Source organism: Stegodyphus dumicola, chromosome 6 (assembly GCF_044657685.1).
Source record: "Stegodyphus dumicola isolate Sdum_Otavi_A_Nest chromosome 6, ASM4465768v1".
Classification (NCBI taxonomy): Eukaryota; Metazoa; Arthropoda; class Arachnida; order Araneae; family Eresidae; genus Stegodyphus; species Stegodyphus dumicola.
Genome location: NC_140773.1, coordinates 111,014,156 through 111,027,835, shown reverse-complemented (window position 1 = coordinate 111,027,835; position 13,680 = coordinate 111,014,156). Strand labels below are relative to the sequence as shown.

Here is a 13,680-nt window from a genome sequence, read left to right as displayed (position 1 = left end):
TATTTTTTATTAATAAGCAAAATCTATCGTATCAGAAATCAAGAAAAACAAATTTCTAAAAAAAGTGAAAAATTAGATATTTCCTTCAGTTTTCTTACTTGTACTTTCTTTCTACCATCCGTGAGCTTTAGATCTTAAATTCCCAACTAATCTCTTATGTTATCGTATAATTCTTCAATCCACCTTTAAGAAAACACAACTTTTTTGGCGACGTGACTTGCTGCTAATGTAATGGAATCTGGATCTATATTCGCTAAAGAGTTTCCGAGAATTTCTGTTTCTCTTCTAAAAGCTTTTTTTCAGAGAGAGTAGAGGGAAGGGGTCCCTTGAATTTCCATAATACAAGAAATCGCAGTTCATGTAATTCCAGACTCATATTAACAACTTCAAAAATTACCAAAATTTTAAATCGTTTTATGCTACATTATTATGTAGCATAAAACGAATATGTGCATCAAAATACTAAATTAATATATAATATATCTTTGTTCCTGGATAAATTTCAGTTCCTTCGAAAGACGAATGAGAAATTCTGAGATATATTCCCTGCTTGATCAACTTTTTGAACGTCTATCTTTTCCCCATGTGTAACGTGCATACGAGCCAGTTTCCCTTAGAAAGTCCTCCACGAAGGTATCCCTCCCCTTAGGCAGATAGCCTTAGTGTGCTTTGCCATAATTAAATACACCACCACACCATAACTGATAAATAATTTGACGACAGAAATTTGAAACAGAAAACGATGATTACCCAACTTATGTAAGAAGAATTTCGTCCAGGTAAGCAGGTAAAAATGCATGGGACACCAGAGATTTCATTACTAAATCGAGTAGTTATTGCCATAATACACTAATCAGCTAGGCTATGAAAAACTGGAATTGACTGTATGCCTTTTCGCGTAAGAAATACTGGAGTTTTGCATCGGAGTTGTTACATTTAAATTAATATAATAATAAATTAAAATTAATTAAAGGTATATAGCATAACATAAACTGTTCAGCATACGAATTAAAATATTGGATTATGTAAATACAAAAAAATTGATATTTTGGAGATCGTTCACTGGGATTTAGTTAACTGAATTCCTTGATGGAAAGGTGTATTTCGTGGCACTTAAAACTGAGGACAATTTGTTACGTAAATGTGTGTGAAATTTCCACACATTTACGAAATTCCTTGTTTTGGGTAACTCTGTCAATGAGAAAGAAGTGTAACAAGGGCTAGACGCACCACAGAAAAATCGTCAACAGAGAAATTAGTTACAAACTGATCTCTCTCTCTCTATTGTCCATTACTAACGCCTTCTTGCTAACACTCCATTAATATATTTCTGGATAGGACTCAGTTGAAGTTGAGGAAGAGAATTCAACAAAATCTAGAATCGAATGTGATCCACTAATTAAAACCTTATAGTTTAAACAAATAATTTTACACACTTATTCCTTCTTCTGCAAATTATCGTAAACGCTTTAAAAACAAAATCAGTGTATCTCTGTTTCATCAACATTAAAAACTGTATCCCAGAAAGAAAAAAATTGAAATAAAATCACTTGAACTCATACGTGTGCCAAGGAATTATTTTATCTGAAATAATATGGCATCATCTAGTACATAGTTATGTGAAAACAATTTATGTTTTCTTGTTAATTATTTGGATGGCGACATGCAATACAAAATTTGAAGCAAATTTTATTAATAGAAGAAAGAGTAATAAATAGTGAATGAAATGTAATCTTTGTAAAATACTAGCTCTTTTTAAAAGACTAAAAGTGGTAGGTGATATTATAGGTTTATTATTTAGCTTTGGATAGAAATGCATCATGAAAACCCCCTATTGTATTTTAAGGGAACATTTGGTAGTAAGTCAATCTTCTGAGAATATATTTACAAAACTTTTGACAAAGCGAAGTAAATACTTATGCGCTACTTATTCTTGCAGGATCAAATTCAAAGTTTCTTACAGAAAAAAAAATGACGATAAAACGTACTCTTTACATTTTTGATATCCATCCTTTTTTAAACATTTGCATCTCCGGAGTAGCCATTTATAGCTACCCACAGGGAAGAATTTTAGAAAATGTTTTAAATAAGATTATGAGAATAATATCCGTTGACCCATTGACCCATGCATTCACTTGAAAGGTGACGTCCTCATTTGCAAGAAATTCTATTGTTTGAAACTTCTATTGCTATGCTTCTTCATGTTTGTTTTCCTAAAAATACATGACCACTTTTCAGACAGCTTTTATAAGAACTGGGTCAGATTTTAAATCTGGATGATTGTTTTTTCATAAATTTAAAGAACACTTGCATGAGCGTTAGTAAATGTATTAATTGTGTAATTCAATTTTTAAAACAGAAAGAGAAATATTATATAAAATGCAGTCACTTCAATGAGTTTTAGACAAAGGGTACTTTATGGAATAAAACTTGTGGCTCTTCGTTAATATATAAATGACTAGTTAAAATAATTGCAGTTACATTTAAGGTAAAAAATATGTACATACGGTAGAACATTTTTTAAACATTTTTTAAAATTTCTATTCTTTATTAATTTTTAAGTAACTGCTTCTTTTTTCCAAGTATGTTATATAGTTTAGTAATCCTATAAATCCTACATTCATTTGAACAAAGTATAATTTTTATTCCATTAATCAAGCCAATTATATTAAGAGCAATTCATACATCACGCAAACAATTTTATGGTGCTCGTCCCTTATAAAAAGTTCACTCTTTAAAATCGAAATATGCAATTAAGAATTTTTAATTACTATTTAATTGATAAGTAATGTAAATTAGATACATGGGACGATCTTTTTCTGGTATATCGTATTCAGATCTAAGAAATGATTCTTTTCTACAGTATTCTGACAAAAAAAAGCAGTATTCTGCTTTTGGATAAATGGTCCAACGAAGGCTAGAAATTCATCGAATTGATGAGGTTCATGTGAATGTAATTAGAAGAAATTTCGATGTCTTTCAAACGCATTTCTGTAATTAAATTGATATCGCAGTAAAAAGGTTTGATCATACATGAATTTTATTATGAATACATTTCTCTAGACTTAAACATATTTACAAGTTTTAGATGAGATGGCAACAGTATTATCTTTAGCATAACTTAGAAGTAGTTTTCGTTTACTTTATATTTCACAGGTTGGAGAGGCGATCATTGCGAATCTCCTTGCAAGAAAGGAACGTTTGGTTCAGAGTGTAAAGAACGATGCTCTTGCATGAACGATGGCTTGTGTAATCACATTGACGGAAGTTGCAACTGCACTGCCGGATTTCGTGGGTTGAAGTAAGATTTGAAATTCAATTGAACCCTTGGATTTAAAAGTTCATTATTAGTGACTAAACGATTGCCGACAGTATTTGAATACAAGGGTTCTACATAAATCTATTCAGTTTAATTAAAAAATAATACTTAGAAGTAATTCATGCAAAAATGTAAATAAATGGTTAAAATATTCATTGCTTTTTTCAATGTATAATGCAATAGTGAGCTTCTCAAACTCAAAAAAAAAAAAAAAAATGTCTCAAATCTCGAAATAGTTTAGTTAAATAAATTTAAAATTGATATTAAAATTTTAATAATCACAGTGAATCATAAGAAAGCAAGATCTTTCGTATATAATGTGCTCAGTTCGTATTTGCCTAATAATATTCTATAAATGACCTTCATACATCAAATAGATATATTCCGTATTTATATTGCATATAAATTATGCAGTACTTTGTTATATAAATACGGCTTCATACTGCAATTAATAAATCCATAGTAATTAAATTATTAAATAGTAAAATTTAAGGTTGCTTTATATTTTATCTAGTTTAATGTTTAGTTTAATTATTAGCATGCAGTTTTTCAGCCTTTATCAATTTATTTTATCAATTTAATTTTTTATGCTCTTTTATTTTAATAATGTTTATATTTTTAATAAATAATTATTATTTTATGCACATCTATTCATATTCGCTCGTAATTTGTAACGTTTTCTATTAATTTACGGGCACTTTGTGTAGTTATTTATTTAATTATTATATTTAATAATTTTTAATATGCCGACTAAAAACCTTTCGCGTGTTAACATAAAATACATTTTTCAGAAACCTTGAGAAAAATATTTCCTCGCATTTTTGTGAGGCTAATTGAATAAACAAGAATTTGCTTTCTGATTTCCCTCGAAATTTAATTTTCAAATATTTCAGATCTTATTTCTCTCTTATTTAATTTCATAACTTCCAATTCTACATTCCTCTTTCTCTTCTTCATTTTTTTTTAAATCATTATGTCTTTTTCTTTGATAAATTTTGCTAGTTATGTGCTTCATTTCTACATATTAAGTTTGTACTTGTTTTGCAATTTTTTTTATTATTAACTACTATTATTATCTTATGAATTTATTTATTTTTAAATTCGATGTTAGCTCGTTTGATTGAAGAATCACTCTAATTTATCTCATTTTATAAGCTTTTTCTATAGATATATATGCATAAAACAGTAAACAATGCAATAAAATATCAGTACCATATTTTGGTGCATTAATAAGTAAATGAACTAACATTTAAAATACATTAATTTCTTTATCTATTAATTAGATCATATATTTGGAAACTGGTAAACAGGAAAAGTTATATTAACCCATATTTCCTCATCGTCCTAAAAATAGGACAGCACGCATAAATGGTACTTGTATAAAATCTTTGAAATAATTTAATTCAAATTTAAGGCGACTTACTATTTAAGAGTCATTTAACTATATATTTGTCTGTATCGTAAGTTAGAATTAATTTACATAATTTTTATTAATTTTTTAAATGAGGATTTTTGAAGATTTTTTTGCTTATGTTTCAATGCACAAATTTATTAACATTTTGAGCTCCAAGAAGAACATATAAATTTATTGAGATAATATTCCATACTTTTATAATAGTAAAAAACATTATCACAAAATTTTATCTAAAAGATAAATTTTCCTTGCATTTTTAACTGTCCTAAAATTTGGACGACGGTACAATCCACTACTACCAAGTACCCATCAGTTTGTAATGGAGATAATACTTTCTTTCTCTGTCACGTTCCAAACATTGCTGTCAGTCACTTTAGTCTACCTGGCAGGTGCACATCACATGACAGACAGGTGTGTGAAATTTGGGGAAGGGGGTTGAGTAAATGTTGAAGCATTGATCATGAAGTTAATTTGAATTCTGAAATTCATCGAAGTAGACTAACTTTCTCTCGTTTTTGCATGCTTGAATCTTGGAGAAGAATAAAAAGACAGAAAAGAAGAAACCAATTAAGAAAGTCATGAACGAGGCCATTATTTCATATAGTTCTCCTGAATTCGCTGTCAATAATTACAGACTCTGAGATACATAAGATTTATATAGACAATTTCTTTACTTCCCATGAATTATTATCCGTTCTTGCAAATAAAAATTCCTTCGCTACAGGTACTGTTACGGAACATAGAGTGTCTAAATGCCCACTTATACCCTCTAAAACAATGACAAAAATAGAAAGCGGTTCTTCAGATAGCAGTTTTGATTCAAAAAACAAATTTGTAGCAGCTTGATAGAATAACAGTCCTGTTGTTTCAGTAATGTCCAATATCAAACAAACAAAAAGTGTATCAGCCGTAGAAAGAAGAGGGAAAGTTGGCAGAAAATAGGTAACGATAAATGAATGTGCATTGCATCCTACAATAAATATGAAAACGGAGTTTATCTATTTCAGAATCGTGCAGCAGCTTATGTTACTTCAGTTCCACGAAAGAAAGGGTATTGGCCTTTATTTGTTGTTGTCGTTTATTTATTTGTTAATTCGTTTGAACATCATCTGTTGTTTCATGAAAGCTCAATCAGTTATTTAGTGATGCTAGTCCGAAGCCTGCAAATTTTTCGAAGACACATTGCCTATTTGGGACTTTCTATTCAAAGAATACCATCTTGCAAAAACGGGGGTGTTCAACAGGTTAATAAAGATTTTCTAAAGCTTCAAAATGAACATGTTATTGTGAACACTTATAAAGTAGACAGAGAAAAGACCAGCTAAAAACTTGCACAACAAATCCATCAACTGTCTGTAAAAAATATAACGTTGGGCTATGCTTAAGGTGCTTTCTTCCATTTCACCTAAGAAAGAATGATTAGTAGTGAATTATACCGTTGTCCTATTTTTAGGACAGGCTGTATTGATCAAAATAATAAAAATTTGGCAAGTTTCGTGATTTTATATGTATGCATAGACATAAAGAAAACATATTTAAGAATTTATAAAAAGTACTAATTTTGTCAATGCTTGGTATGATATGGGTTAAAAACTTCATGCACTACTAATACCGTTGTCATGCTGCTTATGCAGAATAGCAACCTTAAAGTATCAATAACTGGTGCTATTACGCATGTGCAGCACTGTGGAATGTGGAAAGCAATTCTACAAGGCAGCTATGCCCTTGCAACAATATATAGACACTATTAGGTTTCTCAGACACTATTAGGTTAATTCTTAGTTACAACACAACTGTAGAGGATATTAAAATATTGGGAAAAAAGGGGAAAACTAACTGTATGCCCACAGGGATTCGTAATAAAGATCTTCCAGCTACCAGCTGGATTACATTACTTACATTCGTTTGTGATCACTTATAAAGTACCTACGTTTGTTTGTGAGCACGTTCGAGACATGCGATTATTCTTTATAAGTGAAATAAGAGCAGCGAAGGTTTGTGAGATCTTTGTTTTACGAAAACTGAAATTAACACAAGTTTTTCGTCACACAAACTTGAGTATAGTGACGAGTACATGAGTCGCATATTAAGTATATAAATGGGCTGAGGAGATCGACATCTTTTGTCTGGAACATTCTCGCTCCGTTCTAGTAGTCATGTATGACACCATTGGAACCGTGGAGGAGGTGGTACAGGAAAACCGGAAAATTAAGAAGATAATATTTCTGTTGGACACTTACATGAAAATAAAATATTGGATTAGCACATAATATCGTTAATGACAAGGCGAAGGTATTGAAAATGTGTGCAAAATGGCTATTCAAGAGCTTACACCTGACTAACAGATTATCCTTCGGTATGAGGCTTACGGCGAAGCATTTTTGCAGCGTATTGCTACTGGAAATTACAGTTGGCCACACATTTGAATAGAAGCAAGTTCCAGGATGACATTTGAAGTTTGACTCGTGATGCAAGAATAGTTAGTTATTCATTAGAATGAATTCATTTCTTGTAGATTTCGTTGCATTTTGAAAATTAAGGGTTTTTAAACTTTTAAACTTTACACCTTAACCTTGATAGGTGCCGGACAAACTAACTAAAAAATCAAATTCATCATAAGACAATCGTATAGTGGTAGTACAATAAACCGTTGTGAGAACCCGTGTAAAAAGGGAAAAACAATTACAATAACTCCAAATTCAATAAGACTTTATGTTTCTTTAAAATGCCTCCCTGCTCAAACAAATGGAATTACAGCCCTCACCCCCCAACAAAAAATAGATACACAAGATAAATAAACAAATGCAATTAAATTCTAAAAAAACGCATTTATGATTTCTAGAATATTACTATATAACTAAATTTGGATAACTGATCAGTCAATCCTACCACATATTTTATTATGAAAAGTAACACATAATGCCACACACAATTACAGCTTACAATAATTAATAAATCTTAAGATGAAAAATAACACTCATTCATTACCAAAATTAACACACTTATATTAATTTTTAAGTTTACTATTTTTTACATTCAATAGCTCACTAATTAAGCTGGTAACGCAAACCTTTAAACCTTCATTTACAGACTTTGAATTGACTGGTCATTACTCAAAATATCCTAATCACTTAGTAGTTTAAACCTATAAAACAAATTTTTTTCTAAATAATTTGAAAAAAATAGAGAGGTAGACAAATTAAAAAAAAATCACTCACCGATTTTCCGGAACATATAATTTTGAGGGAATTGTCCAATTTTTCTCACGTAGGAAGTCTATTTCCTTGAGCCAACACCTTGATTTACGGTTGATAAACTAACACTCGCGCGTGTTAGTCCATTCTGCAGAAGAATTTCTGGAAACTAGGTGAAGTCCTCTTTGTAAAACTAACCGCCAGATCACGGAAAAAGCTCGATCTTCAGGAACATATTTCTGTGTGAAACGTCTAGTTCCCCACAGAAATATGTTCCTGCAAGCATTCTTTAGACATGCAAGCATTCTGTAGAAATTCTGTATGTTTGCATTCGACATGCAAGCATTCTGTAGAAAAGATTAATTTTATCCATTAGATTTTTTATTTCCTTTTAAAAGATAATACTGAAAGTCAGTCAAAACATTTTCTTCTTGAAAATCAGAAATTAACTTCCGTTCGATGAGATAAGTGTTCTGTATCTAAATAAAGCAGTCATTTCCTAAACGTGCTAAAATATATAATTTATTATTTATTATTTAATGAAAAATAAAATGCGTACTTTTAATATTGTTATAACTATTTCATTCATTTTTTTCTGAAATTTTTCTAAGCGTTCATTTTTGTTACAGATGTGATGAAATTTGTCCAAATGGAACATGGGGTCTAAACTGCTCCAATAAATGCCAATGTAAGAATGGGGCAAAATGTATGCCCTCAACAGGATATTGTGAATGTACACCGGGTATGATCCATTCCTATTTTCTAAAAATGCAGAAATATTTTTTTCTAAAAACAAGCCGCCATCTCTGAAACATTAAAGAGACCGAACTGAAGTATATAATTAAAATAATTAAAATAAAGCAGACACTTTTAATCTCGGAATATTGTTTTTTTTTCAGCAATTAGCAGGCGCGATATCCCCAGTTCTTTATCTAAGGAAAATATTGCTTTTAATCGTAACTCGGATGACGCTTATATCTCCGCTTATTTTGGAACGCTTCGCAGAAGTTCTAGATCGCCTCTGATCCTACATAGTCACTTTGTGCTGCGAACCCCCAGCATTACATATAATTATGGAATTTATAAGCAAGTATGAGAGCATGTGAGACCTTATAATTGGGATTCTTTAGCCATAATTGTTGATACGAATTGATTATTTGTGCTAACGAAGAATATTAGAAAATCAATTAATATAATCATTTCATATATACTTACAAAAGGAATTCATTATAAATATTGTTTTAAAATTTTGTTCGTCAAACATTTTCATTCTTAATGTTTCAATTCTTCGCGTCATCTCAAAATTACAAATTACGGGTGCTATACCTCCTAAATTTTCTCGAATTTTAATTCGAAATTTTAAAAGTTTCTTGAAACACTCTAACATTTTATACTATAAAAATAATAATCACAGAAGATTAAAAGAATAATATTGTTATATCTATATCATTCAGTTTTTTCGGAAATGTTTTTTCAGCATTTATTTTTATTATAGAGATATTTTTGCTCTGCAAGGTACTGCTCTGCTTATGAAGTTTAATAAAATTGTAGAATTACTGGAATGAATGTCTGCAATGTGTAAAATAATAGTACAACGTAAATAATAAACATGAAAGGATGGCTTTGTTTACCTACCACTGAGGAAGCGTCTCTTGTATGTTCTAATACGATGATAAATTTACCAGTAGTATTATTGCATTTTTATTTCGCTACATATTTTCCTGTTTTGGTTTTAGTACTTTATGAGAAATTCTAAATAAAAAGCGTGTTTATTGTTTTAGCTTTGAACGTCAATGATAAAACACATATCAGTTCCGAAGCTAAAAATGAAATTTAGTAAATGAAGCACATAATGAAATCCCATGAATCTTGAAGTTTGTTTTCCTAGGAATTCGACAAACATATCTGAACTCATTTTCAGACATTTTCAGAATTTGAAGAATCTTCGTAAATCGGAGCAATTCTAAAGACTCATATGGCATACTGTGCTGCTGAAACAAGATACAACATCGCTACAAAGCGCATCTGTCATGAGGAGATTTTTAAAATTGCAACATTTTTTAATTTTTTAAGAATGCTATTTCTGCGCATCAAGTGTCAAGAAAAATATTTCCTTAATGTTTTAGGTTAAAAACATTTAATCATTTTTTATACATAGATTCGAAAAAATAGATATAAGGCAAATTATAAATGAGAATTCAAATTTAAAATGTTAAAAATTTTTAAAGATTCGTTGGACAAGAAGATGAGGCAAATGAGGATTCTCATTTCCGCTATTAAGCAACTAAGTCTAGAGTTTTAGCCTGCTAAATCCTAAATAACATTGTATCAGCTTTTTAAGGGCGTTAATAAGTTTCTTCTTCTGAAGATAGTGAGAACCCCAACTGAAGTACCAAAGAAGGTTGTTGATTTGACTTTTATTCAGAATAAGACATTCTAAATGCTGCTGTCTGTTTCAAGGAAATTCACTTCTGAATTTCATCCTTGTATTAGTATTCTCAAGAGGTAAAACAGTAGATTGTGAATGTTTAAGATGAATAAGTAAATTTTAGTGTTTCTGTTTCTAGATTGACAATTGACAAAATATTTTTTCGAAATTTTACTCATAAAATGAAAATATAATTTAACAAAATTTAATATAATTTTTGTTTTGCATAGTATAGTTTTATAATTTAATTTAAATTGCGTAACAAACTAAGCTTACGTTCCGAATTTAATTTTTGAAATGTACTCTGATGAAATTTCTGCAATAAGTATTCAAATTTTGTAACAATAACAGCCAAATTTAACGACAGTTGTATTTATAGATTTGGTTGGGTTACTTTCTTTTAATAATTTCAGTCGATAATGGAAAGATAATGTTACAGATAATGTTTCTTAATACCCTTATAAAAATTAAAAATTAGTTTCTTCTACAGCTGACAGGTGACGGAAGATGGGGACGCCTGGTGTTTAACAGTGGTAAACAGGCATACGTTCCATGCCTTTCCCTGTATAAAAACAGCAACTTTATTGAAATTAATAAAAGTATTTACAGTGATGAGACATTGTGTTACATTGCAGTTTAGGATGCATAGCATGTCCTAAATAGTGAAGTGTATGACATAAAGAAGTTTAGTTTACATTAAGAAGTTAGTTCATTTTTTAATGTTGTCTGATCCGAAAATTATTTGAAGTGTTCATTCCATTTTTTGTAAGATTGTTGCAAAGCTTTTCACTTTGATATTTACCAAACTCCAGATTTCCGTCTTACACTTTTACCATGCAACTCAAAGGTATATCATAAAAACTTTTCACATATTTTCTAAATTGGATATTTTTTGTGCACTAAGAATTTAATGCTGACATGCTCCAGAAAACGTCTTTAGTCGGAGATCGTATTTCGCTTATATAATACTTCTAGCTATAGTATTTTGCTTATATAAGTTTATATTAATTAATAATAAACTGTTTATGGGCAAACTTGTGTTAAAATATAATTAGAATACACACAGTACAAAGGAACCTTTAGATTTTATCGTAAAAAACAAAACGAATTTGTATTTTATAAGCAGTTTTATGCCACCTCAATATCTTTAGTTTGAAAAATGTCCTAATTAAAAAAAACTTTCTCTATCTATGATTACTTTAATGTTAGTCCTCCTGAAGAACGATACGTAAATTAATCTCGAATGCATCCAACTTTATGAAACCTTTTATCGGATTGTACAAGAGAAGTCTGATTTTTAAAAATTTTAAGATCATTAGTTATGCATCAACATCAAGCACTTCAAGTATTCGTGGAGATCGCAATTTCACACTTCTGATTTCTGCTCATTAATCCGTATTAAGGAGAAAAACCTGAAAAATAACATCCTCTCTAATCGTTCTTGAGAAAAAAACACTTTAATTTATCATTTCGATTATGTGTTCTTACTGATATCTTATCAATGAAAAAACTATTGAAAACTAAAATTTATTTTCTAAAGTTACGAAAGACTTTCATATAGAGAATCGATAATTTTTTTTTTGTTAGTCTTACAGAGAAAAAAATGTCTTAAATCGTAAATGCTTTCAATACTTTTGTTTTGTGAATTTTGTGCTATTAAAAAAACATACTGCACATATAGATTTTAGATTTAACGCATCCTATGTTATCAAGGAAATTTAGAGGGGGGAAAAATCAATAATTTAAGAAATATTCTCTGGTCCAATAAAATTTTGAAACTCATTATATCTGGGTGTATTTCTCTTTTAAAAAATATTTCTTTTTATAAAAACGTAAAAATCATGCATCAGTTAATTTTTATGACAGATAAGAATTGGATGCGTAAAAAATTCTCGAAATATCTATATGCATATTTATATTTAGGAATCTATATCTATATATATTTTCCTGTACCTATTTATACCTATATACGTAGTAAAGTCAGAGAATGTTTTATGATTTAGCACTAATATATTTTTACATTTTGAAGGATATTTAATGATAAGTTTGGAATGCATTGTTTGGTTACAGTAAAAAAAAAAATCTAGACTATCTTCATAAATAAAGAAATACTGCTTTGAAGGATTTTCAAAGGGAATTTGACTGATATTTATGTTATACAGGAAAAAAACCGCGGATGGCTCCATGAGATAGCCCATTCGCTAACATTCGGATCCGAGTTGAACTATCTGTACTCGACGTTCTTTTATCCGCTTAGTTACTGGCGGTCCACCTATTTAATAAAATACTCATGCGCATTCAGGTCGATATGAAAAAGTTAGAAGCATGCTAAGAAAACATAATTTTATAATAATTATTTTTATGCGTTAGAAATGCATTTTAAACTTTTTTTGAGAATGATCACATTATTTAGTTATAATTCCAAAGACATAATTGCGTTATGGGTAATTTTTGCTGCATTTTCTTACAACAATGACATATTTTTTCTCTTCACTAATGCTTAGCATTTTGGTTGTAAGGGAGGCTGTGCGGTTGAAAGTGTCAAATGTATGTCTAATCTATATTGGTTTGACATTAAAGTAGAAAGCTTGTGTTGGACGATTCAAGCCTGCATAGCAAGCTTTGCAGTATAGAGAGAGGGCTCTATTGGCAATATCAATGATATGAGCTCTTTTTGTTGGATGTGGTTAGACTCGTTTTTCTTCACACGTTACTAAACACAGGACATTCAGAACATATTTCGTAAAATGAGGGATGAGATGGGCAGAGGATGAGCTTGCCCTTCCTCAGATCGCGCGGTATCTATTTTCTTGAATTTCTCTCCTTTCCTAATTGACGCAGATATAAACAGATAATTCTAACATTATAGGGTACCTTCGGAAAACGCGAGCGCATAGAGAAGAATCATTTTAGATAACTCTTTTCAAATAAATGTTATTAATAACTAGCAGTCTTCTCGACCATGATGCGAGTCAGAGCCTTGTTTTAAGCAATGGAGATTGAAGTGATGTATATAATTTCTCAGCTAGTAAATTTTACTTATAAACTGTCCAGTGCATGCACAATCATTTAGGTTTTTACAGCGAACATCATTGAAAAGTGACAGATGTTTGGCAGCTTGATTCAGCGAAAAATGCAGGAAATGTCCATACTTGCCAGTTAGCTCTCGCCAATCTTGGTTGAGCTTCCGCAAAATACTTCATAGAGAAGCTATTAGAAATAATATATTTTCTATCTTCACTAGAAGGTAGAGCTATTAGAGATAAAAGAATGAAATGAAAAAGTGGAATGAAAAGAGAGAAAGAATATTGCTCTTCGGTTTACT

At 30.2% G+C, this 13,680-nt stretch overlaps 1 protein-coding gene across 1 annotated transcript in view; it reads left to right on the top strand.

Moving 5' to 3' along the window:
- Positions 1–13,680, top strand: part of LOC118181778 (uncharacterized) — a 288,201-nt gene that overhangs the window by 71,689 nt on the left and 202,832 nt on the right. The window contains exons 7-8 of the mRNA XM_085818801.1: positions 3,157–3,301; positions 8,557–8,669. Coding sequence (XP_085674927.1) covers positions 3,157–3,301; positions 8,557–8,669 — 258 coding nt within the window. The remainder of the gene's footprint in view (positions 1–3,156; positions 3,302–8,556; positions 8,670–13,680) is intronic.